Source organism: Poecilia reticulata, linkage group LG22, assembly GCF_000633615.1.
Source record: "Poecilia reticulata strain Guanapo linkage group LG22, Guppy_female_1.0+MT, whole genome shotgun sequence".
NCBI lineage: Eukaryota > Metazoa > Chordata > Actinopteri > Cyprinodontiformes > Poeciliidae > Poecilia > Poecilia reticulata.
The window spans coordinates 8,959,728-8,973,553 of NC_024352.1; the positions used below are offsets into that span (position 1 = coordinate 8,959,728).

The following is a 13,826-nucleotide window of genomic DNA, read 5'->3' on the forward strand; positions in this document are numbered from 1 at the left end:
AACCAGCTGGCCCAGAGAGACGCAGAGCTGGCCGGGGAGGTTTTGAGGGAAATTAGTCTGCTGGAGACGACGTGGGAGGACACAAGGAGGCTCATAACGGAGAGGTAACGCAGACAAAACGCTTGGATGATTTTAACCATTTTTTTAGCAGATGGTGATCTAAAGTTTGTCATCTTTTTCAGACAAGAGCAGTGTAATGTTCTTGCTGAGCTAACAAGAGATTACCAAACCCTGAAAACCAGCATCGGGGGCATTGTTGAGAGTGCAGAACCTCTGGTGGACATAAGCTCAGTWCTGAAGGACTATGAGGAAACCAAGAGATCACTAACCAAGGTTAGTGGTCTAAAAGAACCGTTTTTAGTAGTTTGTGATGAAACATTTMTTTTATTGCTTCTCTGTTGAACCATTTTGCTTTGTATGCTTCCYTTGTAGCATGAATCGCTGAAGGCAGAGATGGGTGGGAAGCAACAAGAGCTGGACCAGTTTTCAGTCAAAGGAAAACATCTTGTGACTGAACTGAAGAAGATCCCGGACTGCGACAAYGATATGATAAAGAAAGACATGGAGAAAACTGTTGATCACTGGCTGGATGTAAGCATATCTTTAAGATATTTTATTATCGATACTATATGGTAATATTTTAGGTCCAACAGATTGGGTTTGGAGGCAAATCATTAAGAAAATAGCGTCACTTTTATCTTTTAGTTGTATTTTGTGGGTATGTTTTTTCCACACTTCCTTACAGAGGAAACTTTCTGTGTTGTTCATACAGAGTATTTAAACTACGTATCACTGTATCTTGATATAAACCAGATAACTTCACTGTAAGAAACAGACAGCCATCTTTTAATCCCTTTTAATTCTTCCCCAGATGTCTGAGAAAATAGAGGACAACATCGATCGCCTCCATCACAGTTTGGACCTGTGGGGCGACGTGCGCAACCTGAACGAGGACATCGAGAGTTGGACCAGCAGCTGTGGGATCGAACTCAATGAGATCCTGAACAACTTCAGCAACAGTCAGAAGGTTTCAGCAAGACTCTCTGGGCTGCAGGTAAGTTTTTAAGAGGTCTTAGAAGATATAAAGAATTACTTGTTTAGCTCTATTAAATAAGGATCAGTTATTTATGCACATGATTATCCAGATATACCTTGAAGAGATTGTATAGTTTTTTTTTTGTTTGTTTTATCAACAGGGAGAAATTAGAGAGAAGGAGCAGAAACTTGAACTCCTCCAGAACAAAGTGTCTGAGCTGACWAAGTGCTATCACAGTGAAGACACTCCAGCTAAACTGCAGGTATTTAATGACAATAAAAATTTCTATTTTTATTCTTATTGATTGTTATGCAAATAGGACTTCATTTGTTTTCACTGACCAACAAATACTTGATGCTTTCTCATCTAAAAATATCTACTGATCAGTTTTGTGACCAAATCCCATTTTTGTAAATCTTTTACCCATCAGAACAATTTTAATCAATTTTCTGTAATAACTATAACTAACAGAAAAATATTTATTTCTAGCTTTTCTGCAGTGAACAGAAAGTCATTAATCATTTCTATTAGGAAACAATGTCACATTTTGTGTGTGTGATTATGTTATTATTTTGAAACAAAAGCAATTATGTAGTTGATATTCTGCATCAAATTACAAATTATTAATTANTATTCTTATTGATTGTTATGCAAATAGGACTTCATTTGTTTTCACTGACCAACAAATACTTGATGCTTTCTCATCTAAAAAAATCTACTGATCAGTTTTGTGACCAAATCCCATTTTTGTAAATCTTTTACCCATCAGAACAATTTTAATCAATTTTCTGTAATAACTATAACTAACAGAAAAATATTTATTTCTAGCTTTTCTGCAGTGAACAGAAAGTCATTAATCATTTCTATTAGGAAACAATGTCACATTTTGTGTGTGTGATTATGTTATTWTTTTGAAACAAAAGCAATTATGTAGTTGATATTCTGCATCAAATTACAAATTATTAATTAGCATGATTAAAACATTTCACATTACTAACCATAAACATCCAGCCTGATTCATAACCGAAGACAAAAGTCTGACAGAATTAGACAGAGCAACTTTGCTGTGATACTATCATTGTTCTCTGAATTAATTTTTTTTCCTGACTAATTTTCATACCTATAAAAGCTAAATATGAAACAGCCAAACCTACAAAATGGTGAAGTATCAAAATGACAAGCAACRCTCAAAGTCTAGCAGCCTRAATAGAAAACCAAAATCCCTCATGGAAAAAAGTTTCCTTTTTAATCGCATCTTGTAACTTTTGTGTTTCCTTCCACTGTTCCTAAACCCCTCATCAAAACTGAAAATAGCCAGTCCTACCATTCAAATCATCTTACTTCTTTGTAATAAATAYAATTAAAGACCCACACCTGTTTACAACACAAACACTCAGGTGTTGGAGACAGACCTACAGAAGAAGATCAGCACCGTTCAGATGCTACACGAGCAAGTCAGAGGAAACCTCACTGACTTCACATCCCAGCGTAAACAGCTGGAAGACTACATCTCACAGATGTCTGCGTGGCTAAAAAGCATGGAGGACTCTTTGGTTTCCTCTCCAACCGGATCAGATCCTGAGGACATCTGCAGAGTAAAGGTGCAACCTAAAGAAGTGTCAAAGATTCAGAAAACTCTGTAAACTGAGAACAGTTTGCTGGACAGACAGAGATACTGATGTTTTAAGCYAAAATGCTAAACTACRTATCTRAATGTCTCTGGCAGGAYCTTCTGAAAGAGCTTCAAAATCAGCAGGGGAGCATCGATTCGACCAGGGAGAGCCTCAACAACCTGTGCAGAAAATATCCGTCTGAGGAGCTGGCCGGCTTGGGGTCGTCTCTCACCGACCTCATCAAGACGTACGAGTCTGTGAACCAGCTTTCTGCCAGGACTCTGAACTCACTACAAAACTGCCTTCAGCAACAGTTCAATGGTGAGACATGCAACTTAATTTATTTAGCATTTCTTAATCTAAMATGCTTCYTTCCTACTTTTAAAAGCAAAGGGAAAAAATCCCTTTGCTTCAACTTTTYACTGTCAGAATKGTATATCCAAATTTGAATATAAAATAGTATTTTAGTTACATTAGATAGATTTCATAGATTTCCAATTTCTATGTTTGTATCAAAATTATATGAAAATATTTTACTAACATTAATATTACTCATTTGCGTTATATTACTGCCCAATGCAGTGAAAGCGAAACAAATGGAAAATTACTAAGTATGTGTTTCCTTTGTTGATATATCAGTTGAAACAGACGTCAATAAACTGATTTTTTTTTATTGCATTATCTGCTTTAGACACAGAATATTTAATGAGTTTATTAACCAGCATCCATGTGACTTATAGCAAGTGCTTCCAGTCTAAGAAACCAGAGACAATGCAAACTCTGACCACTAGATGGTGCCAAAACATTTCTAATGGGACTCTTAGTGTAAGGGACAAACGCTGTAAGGTTCACTGGGAGGGATAATGTGGATGTTTTTTTGGAGGATTTATTTATTTATTTATTTTTTTGCCTTACCATTACAGATTAAAGTCATTTAAAATATTTAAAGAGTTTTGGTTTGTGATTTAATTTCAAATATTGAGAAATGGAAACAATATCTTCTTCTATCTTAGAAAGAAGGTGGACTGCTGGAACCGCTGTTTTCTTTGCAAACAGATTTAGTCTTTATCAGGATAAACTACATGCTAACTAATATAGTCACAGGATGTTTGTATGCTGAAAAAGAAGTCATGAGGATGACAATGTGGTGTATTTTTTGTCCTGGTGTAGCCTAGATGGTAAATATTTGTATTTGCATCTTCAGACCTTGTCCAGGAGTTTCATCGCTGGCTTTCAGAGCAAAGGGAGATTGTGAAAGAATGCTCTGATCGATCAGGAGACACGCAAATAGTGGAACGTAAGCTGCAAAAGCTTAAGGTAATGGAGTGTATCTTTACTCCTCTAATGTAAAATAAAATCCACTTTGGAAAAAACATTCAAAGCWTTGCGGTTTGTGTCTWAGGGCGCGATGGATCGCGTGGAGGAAGGCGAGATAAAACTCAAGCAAGTCTGTGAGGAAGGAGAGAAACTTCTTCTTCATCTTCCCAAAGCCAGCGCTGGGCAGGTCCAGCAGCACCTGTCCTCCATCCAGCAGGACTGGGACAGCTTTGTGGAGCAGTGCAAGCAGAACCAGCAGATCCTTGAGGACAGCGCGTCCCTCATGAAAGGGTAACAGACTGACGTAAGCTAGTTGTATAGAGCAGCTAGTGAATGCGCCATTTTTAAGCAAAAAAAATCTTATAGGTTTGAGAGTCGCCTCAAGAAACTCAGSTGGTGGTTGGAGCACATGGAAAGCCGAATGACTACAGATCTACTGGAGGCCAAACAGCGTGGCTCTGAAAGGGCTCTGAGTGAGCAGGTGGAGGAATACCAACAGGAAGTGCTCAAAGAAAGGTGTTTAAGCTGTGTATAGCTAAAGGAATTAATATTTTTACCTTCCAATAAAAGCATTCTTTGTGGTTCCTAATGACTCTCCCTCCAATAATTTACAAAGGGATTCGTTTGAGCGTCTCTGCCAGGAAGGACAGGCTCTGAACGAAGGCGGACGAGGAGACGGCAACGAGACGAGAGTCTCGGCTCATCTGCAGTCCCAGCACCAGGCCCTGTTGAGGTGTGTGAGGGAGAGGCTGCGCAGTTGCCAGCTCACTTTACAAGAACAACAAGCGTTTGAAGAGACCCTGCAGACTACCTGGGTCTGGCTTAACRGCGTGCAGGAGCGTCTGGCTTCGCTCAACAGCACCGTTGGCAGCAAAGAAACTCTGGAAAAAAGGCTAGGTCTCATCCAGGTCAGTAAGCAGAGCTGCTTTACTGCTTTACTGCTTGCTTTTTATATTTAATATCATTTGAATGGTTGCACATGAGGCCATAGTTAATTTWTTCCCATTTTTTTCTAAAGGATATCCTGCTAATGAAGGGTGAGGGTGAAGTGAAGCTCAACATGACCGTAGGAAAAGGAGAGCAGGTTTTAAAACACAGCAGGATTGAAGAGCAGGAGACCATATCTTCACAGCTCCAGAACCTAAAGGATGCCTGGGCTAATATGCTAATGACGGCTATGAGTTGCCACAGGTATGAAACGTGTCCTCCTTTCATAACTCTGAGAGGTTTTAGGGAAGATGGTTAATGGCAGTTGAATAATTAAACTTTTTCAGTTTTTTCCACTTTAAAACCACAAACTTTAAWGTGTTTTACTGTGATTTATGACAATGAATATTGTATATTTGTGAAGTGTAGGGAAAAGTTTAACTTGATGCTTTTACAATTAAAAAATTGAAGTGTAGCATGCATCTATAATCAGCCCTCTTTATTCTGATGYCTCTTGTAAAATTTTGTTTAACCAATTGTCTTCTGAAGTCACCCAACAAGTTAAGAGGCTTCCTGGTAATCTCTATATATATGCAGTCTTTCTCTGAAGGCCTCAGGTTTGTCATTAGAGTGACACAAGACTATCTGCCATCTAATGAAATGATTCGACCATAGATGGAAGTCAATACACAGCAACTCTACAAAAAACCTGTTAGAGGCTACAATTGAGATTCATCACAATAGTCTTAAAAATACTGCCAGAGCTACAACAGAATAGGGTCTGATAAAAGCATATTTATGCATTAAATTGGCCTAGTTAAGGTGAATTTATGTGGCATATCTTAAAAGCTCAAGTTATTTTTCAAAGCTGAAAGACACATTCATCAAAAGACTTACTGGAGCAAAATCTTTCTTCCATTTTGTGTTGGTCTACTGTCTAAAATGCCAACAAAATAATATGAAAAAAAAAAAAATTAACAAGTCACAAATTAACATATAATTCCTCCTAGTCGACTGGAGTGGACCGTGGCCCAGTGGAGCGCCTTTCAGGAGAACAAGAGCCAGCTGCAGCAGTGGATGGAGTCAGTGGAGCAGGAGGTCGGGATGATTCAACCTCAGCAACCAGGCCTCAAAGAGAAGAGCGCCTTACTGGAGCGACTGAGGGCCRTCCAGGCCGACGTGGACACTCACGCAGCAGCTCTGTCACACCTAAGTGAGAAAGCAGTGGAGCTGCACGAAAAAACTGGCGACCAGACGTTTGGGCCAGAGTCGAGGGCAGAGCTCCACACGCACTTTGCCGATATATCAKCCGTCGTCAAGGTAACACAGATCCATGGGAAGCAGATGGTACATTCTAGATGTTTACTGGGGGGCAGGTACATGAAGAAACTAAACGTGTGAGTCGACAAATTTAGTCACATTTAACGTTTAAAACAGAAAGTCTGGAAGGTAACAGTTGTAGTGTTGGACTGTTTAGAAATTAATCTAAAAAATTTTTTTGAGAAACTCAACTTTATACTCAAGAATCTAAACAACAAACACCATATGACCTCAGGTGTTCCAKCTGTGAGAGAAGCCCACTTTGACGATATGACCCATAAAAATATAGTGATACAAAAATCAAAATGTCTCAAATTAATGAACAATGTTTGTAAGTAAGCCTTATAAACACCATAAATTCCAGGCTTTGCTACACGAATTCAGTGATTTTGAAGCATTTTTACTCACATGTACAACAACATACAGTCAAGATAAAGAGTGAGACTCACCACTTTTATTGAGACTTTTTTTTAAAAGCAGCTGGCAAAAAAAACAAACACCAACAAAAAAGTAAAGTATTCTCCACAATAACTTGTAGATTACTCAAAATTAGACATATTGATTTAATTTTACTACAATATCTTTTGTTATTTCTAAAACACCCTCAGAAGAACCGGTGACGTAATGCAGACATGGTCTCGTTCTCATCCGACATGTGACATTAACATTCTGTTTGTTCCACAAAGGGAAAAGTCCAGTCCATGCAAAAAATCTTATCTGAGCACGAGCAGTACCTGGACGCAGTGAGAGACTTCAACGACTGGCTCGTCTCAGCCAAAGAGGAGCTTCAGCGTTGGTCTGACCTGTCAGGAGACTCCGTCAACATTAGACGAAAGCTGTCCAAAGTACAGGTGAGGAAAGTTCAAACTGGAATAACAATAGTAATACATTCTGGTGAGAGATTATTCTCTCTCAGTTCACAGCAAATTGAATGTAAATAATCTGAATGTAGCTCAGTTTAACTTGCGTTTTTTTAATTTTTTATTATTTACAGGAGCTTCTTGACTCGAAGCAGAGAGGCAGGGAGAGACTGAACCGCGTCCAGAGATACGGGGCAGTAGCGAGGGATTACACGGGTTCGGGCGGCTACGAGGCGATGGAGCGAGAGGAAGCAGCGCTCGTGTCGTCATGGGAGCAGTGGGAACGCGCGGCTCTGCAGACACGTGCCAGTCTGGAGACGTCGCTCTCACAGATATCGAGCTCTGAGCAGGAGTTCAGCAGTCTGTCGGTGCAGCTGGAGCAGGACCTGCAGGACTTCAGCCGTCAGCTGCAGGGTTGCCGACTTCGACTTTGCCAGGCTGAGAAGAAAAATGAGGGAGAGGAAGCAGTGAAAGGCTGGCAAATGGCAAAGGTAAGCCCACCTGAGTAAGAAAATAACTTGAATTTTAACTCCCTTGAATTTCTATGAGGTATTTTCAAAGTTTGGAAAGTCCTTGAAAGTGTTTAATATTCAAAATGTGCAGTTTTGTAATAAAGTGTAATCAAATGTTTGATTAAAAGCCTGAATTTCATACACCTAACAAAAAGACTCGAGACATATTTTTTTCTCTAAACGTTTCTTGTTTTAGGTTCATTAGAATTACCAAAATTATTTCTATTTGCTGAATGCCTAAGAAGTTAATGAGAACATTTTTAGAGTTTTTTCTTTTATGTTTATGTATTTAAGTTGAGCAGGAAGGTCATTTATCTTTAACATGATTTGTTTGGATTGTTACAATGGAGTTAATATTTATCATTCTCAATCACTCAATGACTTATTTATCTGTGTAACTGGAATAAAGGTTGGCTTGTACTTTATACATAAACAGTGTTATTGAAATTGGGGGAAATTTGTTTAATTACTGTTTTGTTTTCGGATCAGTGTGTGAGAGCGACATTTCAAAACATAAAACTGTGTCGAATATTATAAGACATTATTATAACAGTATCATATAATGATATCATATAAGTGACACTATCTTTTTTAGTTTATTTATTTGTATTGTTTTTATCTCCAAAGTGTGATGCTGGGAAAGTTTGAAAACTTACTTTAAAAATGTTTGAAAAGTTCTCTAATTTTATCCTGGGGAAATTGTATGAACCCTGAACTTTACCACGTGTTTAAAGGTTTACTGTCTGTCCTCACTGCTCATCTGTTCTATGTACAGGACACGTTGGACGAACTGGTCAAAGCTGAGGCCATCTCTGACCGTCTGAAGACTCAGCTCAATGATCTGTGCCGATTCTCCAGGGAAATGGCCACTCAGTCTGAGAGAGTCTCTGCCCTCATTAAGGACTATAACAGGTCAGGAAATGATGTTAGTAATGCCAGCAAGTAATTGTTCCCTAAAAATAAACAACATCTGCAGCAGTTTAACTGTAACAGGATGCCCATTTTTATAACCAGTGAAATTATTTTCTGTAGACTTGCAAACTAAATCAGCTATAGCAGAAGTCTGAGCTTTATGGAAACAGTTCCAGATGAAGGTTGTTGTTGTTTTTAAGCCATTAGAAACCTCATTTAAACTTATATACCATCCTGAAGATGATTGTTAAGAGATATTCTCATCTCTTAACAACCTACTCTGAATACTTTTCAAACCTAAAAGAAAACCAGATGAAAACAACTTTTCAGCCAGAAAACAAACAGCAGCATTGGATTTGTTTTAGAGGGTCCTAGTCAAATTCCAGACCTAAATCCAATTGTGAGGCAAAGACTTGAAAAACTAGTAGTTAACAGATAAATGAATTACCTTCTTGTTTTAGTCAAGTACATTGAAATAAGTCTGAAAACTTTATTTCTAAGGTGATGGTTTTGTGTTTAGAAAGAGTTTTTATATTCAATAAACTGYACATCTGAAGAAAAACACAGATAATAGAGTGGGAAGATATATATATATTTTCAGTATTTACAAAGTATTCTATGAAAAAAAAAAAATCTGTTACTGACTTTTTCCAGTTTGAGTCTCCAAGCCACCAGAGAGTGTCAGAGCAAAGAGAAGGCGCTGGATCAAGGCTTCCGCTCGGCTTTCAGAGAATTTCAACAATGGTTGGTTAACGCCAAGATCAACACCGCCAAATGCTTCGATGCTCCTCAAAACCTCGGTGAAGCCTCGTCTAGTTTCCAGAAGATTCAGGTATGATAAACAAATCTGACTTCGTAATCAGAGAGACACTGTTACACAGTAATGCTTAAACATTTAACATGTTTTTGTGTTTTTTGTGACTTGCTGCTGTTTTTACATTTAAGTTATGACCTTTCATCTTGTCTTGTCCTTTCAGGAGTTTCTTAATGACAAAGAACAAGGCCAGTCAAAGCTGAATGCTGTGATTGCAAACGGAGAGCTCTTTTGTAGCATCGCAGCTAAAGACAAAACCGACGCAGTTCGGGGTAAAATGAACACTGCCAGAGAAGACTGGAAAAACATAATGTCCAGTCTGCACAACCGAGAGACGAGTTTGCAAGTAAACATTTAAACGCCTTCTTCTCAACCACTGGAAACTATCCCTGCTATTATCCTCCAACGCTTTTAGTTTCCTAGTTCACCAGCAGGACTCTGTTCTTGCTGTTCCAGAACCTCATTTCACAGATGAAGGATTTTGAGGCAAGTGCAGAACCTCTTCAGGAAAGCCTGAATGCAACAGAGCTGGCTGTGCAGGAGAGCAGCACACGACTTCATGATCTGACTGCAAAAAAGATGGAGCTTCACAAGCTGCAGGTACCGCAGTCCAACATCAACCGGACTTGAAACACCGACCGAAAGCCACACATAAGCGTCACAATTCATCTCATGTGCAGGACTCTCATCATTAAAGCTCTGATAAAAGTAGTGCTTAGTACAGATGCACTGATTAGAGAACCTTGTGGACAATTTCTGATCAGATGTTTTGTAAATCAACACCAATAACGGTTTTAGTTTGATCAAATTTCTCGGTAAAAGCCAAAAATAACAAAATAATTTTTTATTTACTTGTCTGTATTAACTGAATATTTATCTGTTTTTACAGCAAAAATGTTTATAGTACAATAATTTAAAAACAATTCTCTAGGACCCCTCTATGCATTACTGAAAATACTAAAAAGGTCACACAGAGGTACCTGTATAAACAAAACCTTACTAAGAAAAATTACATCATGTCCCAGTTATTYATTTACAAAACAGGTTATTGCTCACTGTTTTTTCTGCACACTTGAAATGCACATCACTACATATTCATAATTTGTCCAGTTTAATATTTGAGCTGAAAAATCCCTCATTTAAACATAAACTTTTAAGTAGCTTTTCTGTTGTAAACTATTATTTATAAGCATTCCCTTAACTATAAGATTTCTGAAAGATTGATATTTGCTGATGCAGCATATACCATGACAGATAGATTGAGACTCTTTAAAAGAAGAAATCAATAACCTTGCTTTAACATGCTGAGCTTCCTGGTTTTTGCCAAAGTGTTTGAACCAGCAGGTTAAATGAACAGCTGAAAGGAATTAGTGGAAAAGAGTTCCYTCTTTCAAAGTTTCTTACAACTTCCACACTTGATCTGACTTCATTTATAAACTGACAACTGAGTCATTTTGCCTCAGTAAAAACTTCCACACCTAAGATTGTTGTTAGCATAGCCTGTTAGAGCTTGCGAATGGTGCATTCACTGATTGGAAATAGATTATATTTTTAGATTCAGACTGACCGATCACCAATCAGAGCCAGTTAAACATAAAAACACCCATTCAGTTCCTGGTGCATCTCGTTCAGTTCGTGATGCGTTTGCTTATAATGCATTTTCATGCACCTTTGCTACCTGCCAGCACGTCCTGCTTCTCTTTGCTAACCACATGTCTGCTCAATAATGTCTACATGAATAAAATATTGCTAAAAAAGCTCTTAAGAATATATTTCCTGCTCTTCAGAGCTGGACTTGTAACACTTGCTAAGCTCCTCATATGCTTTTGCCATGTTCTCATCTCTTAACAACCTGCTCTTTGCCTCACTTTACCTTGTCTTATAAATCTGAGTGTCAGCTTGCATGCCTCTGTGATAACCTGCTTGTGCTCTTCCAGTCTGTGCTTGAAGACTTAGCTTCTCACGAAGTTCAGCTGAACAGGCTGAAAGAGAAGGCCCAGCTGTTGTGGGATGAACACTCGGCCGGGAAGGGCTTTGTGCACCGTGTGTCGCAGCTCTCTGCTCAGTGCCTAGCTTTAACCAACCTTACTAAGGTAAAGTAATGCCTGTGAGACTCCCTGTGCACTGGGACTTTTATAGAGGTATAACTGGAGATGATACAGAGGTACTAGACTGGAGTGACACCTGAGTTATGTGCATTTCTACAAGTTTTAGGGTGCATTCACACCAGCTTTGTTTACTCCACTTTAATCAAATCAGATTCATTTGGAGAGGTGAGAATACGCAATCAAACTTTGATGCAGACCAAAAAAGCGAACTCTGGTCGCAGTTTTGTTGACGTGAACCAGCTCGAAAAGTAAGAAGCTGACTATAGAGCAGTGCATTCTGGGTAAATACAGCCAAAACAAAAATAAGAATCTAGCGCTACAGGGAGAAATTGCTTGTGGTTTTGTTTACCACTGACAAAAGAGAAACCCTTAAACCACTAAAACCTGATTCCACTCCATGTTTTTTTTACATTTTGTGAAAAAGAAAGTTGCACTCRTGTTTTCTTTGGAGGTTTTCGTGTCATTTCCTTCAGTAGTTCTTGGTGGTGCGCCAACACAGGTGAGAAGGGCGGAAAAGGTTTTTCAGTTGGCTTGGTTCGTTTGACAGATAGTGCAGGTTGAAATATAACAAATGTTTAAATTTGGTTCCCAATCCAACCGATTCCACCAAACTATTAGGTGGGAAAACACCCTAAAACTGTAAAGGTACAACATTTCTGTCAAACACAGATGTAATTATTTTGTATATGCAAAATGCATTTCCTAACTTTTGTTGAATTCATGGTAATTTTTTTGGATGTGTGACGGTTTGATGGTTCTGGACGTGCAGGAGAAGGCTTCCCGCATCGATCGGATCGTCACAGAGCACCAGCTTTTCTCCCAGGGGTTGGAGGAGCTGCAGAACTGGGTGGCTGACACCAGCCACATGCTGCAGACTTACAGCGCTCCAACAGCTGACAAAAATGTTCTTGATAGCAGAATGATCAAACTGGAGGTATAGAAAATTACTAATCACTTCAAATTCCCCGATGTATTTGAAATTCTGTGTTGTGATGAATTTGAACGGTTGCTTGCTGCTTCAGGCTCTGCTGACGGCTCGCCAGGAGAAGGAGATCCAACTGAAGATGTTGATCACAAGAGGAGAGTCGGTGCAGAGAAACACCTCTGCTGAAGGCGTGCCACTAATCCAAAAACAGATACAGGAGCTGAAAGACTCATGGGATGCCCTCCTCTCTGCTGCCATTCTTTGCAAAAGGTTTCTTTTTTTTTTTTTTTTTTTTACAACAATTTGGTTATTGGGGCCTGCCAATAACCAAATATTGGCAGGCCAATATTGGCCATAGCAATGCATAGGGGAGCATTGAAATGCCAATCAAGTGCCACGAAGTAAACATCTGATTTTTACTTTTGCAAAATTTACCAACTCTAAATTTCTTGTGTCTAAGCATACAAACAGTATTTCAAAAGAGCTTATGATTTATAAACAGTAATTAGTTTGGTGTGAAGAGATGAGCGTTTTTTTTGTAATGAACTGCCACGAAGTATAAATCAGAATTTTACTTTGGTGTTGAATGTCTGTTTTATAATATATTTACCACCAATGACAAAAAAACAAAAATATTTTAACTTTTCTGCWTTCCTGCAAAATTCACCAACTGCACAGTTCTTCAGTAGTATAAGATAAGTAGTATTTCAAAAGAGCAGAGGAAATCTATTGTTTTTTGAACAACAGCAATATTTGTTGTTAATCAGTTGCTAAGAGATGAGCACGTTTTCTGGTAACCAAGTGCCACAAAGTAAACATATGATTTTTACTTTTGTGTTGAATGTCTATTTTATAATATATTTACCCCCAATAACAACAACAAAAAAACATTTTCACTCGTCTGCGAAATTAACCAACTGCACAATTCTTAAGTAGCATAAGACGAGCAGTATTTCAAAAGGGCCTATGTTTTATAAACAATAATATTACTTGTTATTAATTTGGTGTTGATATGATTTTTTTTTCTGGTAACAAACTGCCATGAAGTATAAATCACATTTTTACTTTTATGTTGTATGTCTGTCTGTCTGTTTTATAATATCAATAACAACAACAAAAAAACATTGTCTAATTTCTGCAAAATTCACCAACTGCACAATTTCTAAGTAGCATAAAAGTCGCATAAAATAAGTAGTATTTCAAAAGATACAAAAGAACAATATTTGTTGTTAATTTGTTGCTAAGAGATGAGCGCATTTTCTGGTAACCAGGTGCCACGAAGTAAACATCTGATTTTGTTTTTGCAAAATTTACCAACTGCAAATTTGTTGTGTGTAAGCAGATAAGCAGTATTTCAAAAGAGCTTAATAATGTTAAATAATAATGTTATTTGTTATTAATTTGTTGTTAAGAAATCAGTATTTTTTCTGGTAACAAACTGCCACGAAGTATAAATCACATTTTTTTTCTTTTGAGCTGAAT

The 13,826-nt window shown here is 38.1% G+C and overlaps 1 protein-coding gene across 1 annotated transcript in view; it reads left to right on the forward strand.

Annotated features, from left to right (window-relative positions):
- The window catches only part of syne1b (spectrin repeat containing, nuclear envelope 1b), a 96,819-nt gene that overhangs the window by 34,584 nt on the left and 48,409 nt on the right, over nucleotides 1-13,826 (forward strand). Inside the window, exons 42-63 of the mRNA XM_008399328.2 lie at nucleotides 7-104; nucleotides 183-333; nucleotides 433-591; nucleotides 872-1,054; nucleotides 1,197-1,298; nucleotides 2,434-2,637; nucleotides 2,763-2,970; nucleotides 3,854-3,966; nucleotides 4,052-4,257; nucleotides 4,333-4,482; nucleotides 4,583-4,874; nucleotides 4,985-5,157; nucleotides 5,904-6,213; nucleotides 6,900-7,064; nucleotides 7,208-7,564; nucleotides 8,361-8,497; nucleotides 9,152-9,329; nucleotides 9,475-9,657; nucleotides 9,768-9,911; nucleotides 11,249-11,404; nucleotides 12,189-12,353; nucleotides 12,442-12,614. Of these exons, the coding sequence (XP_008397550.1) occupies nucleotides 7-104; nucleotides 183-333; nucleotides 433-591; nucleotides 872-1,054; nucleotides 1,197-1,298; nucleotides 2,434-2,637; nucleotides 2,763-2,970; nucleotides 3,854-3,966; nucleotides 4,052-4,257; nucleotides 4,333-4,482; nucleotides 4,583-4,874; nucleotides 4,985-5,157; nucleotides 5,904-6,213; nucleotides 6,900-7,064; nucleotides 7,208-7,564; nucleotides 8,361-8,497; nucleotides 9,152-9,329; nucleotides 9,475-9,657; nucleotides 9,768-9,911; nucleotides 11,249-11,404; nucleotides 12,189-12,353; nucleotides 12,442-12,614 (4,007 nt within the window). The remainder of the gene's footprint in view (nucleotides 1-6; nucleotides 105-182; nucleotides 334-432; nucleotides 592-871; nucleotides 1,055-1,196; nucleotides 1,299-2,433; nucleotides 2,638-2,762; nucleotides 2,971-3,853; nucleotides 3,967-4,051; nucleotides 4,258-4,332; nucleotides 4,483-4,582; nucleotides 4,875-4,984; nucleotides 5,158-5,903; nucleotides 6,214-6,899; nucleotides 7,065-7,207; nucleotides 7,565-8,360; nucleotides 8,498-9,151; nucleotides 9,330-9,474; nucleotides 9,658-9,767; nucleotides 9,912-11,248; nucleotides 11,405-12,188; nucleotides 12,354-12,441; nucleotides 12,615-13,826) is intronic.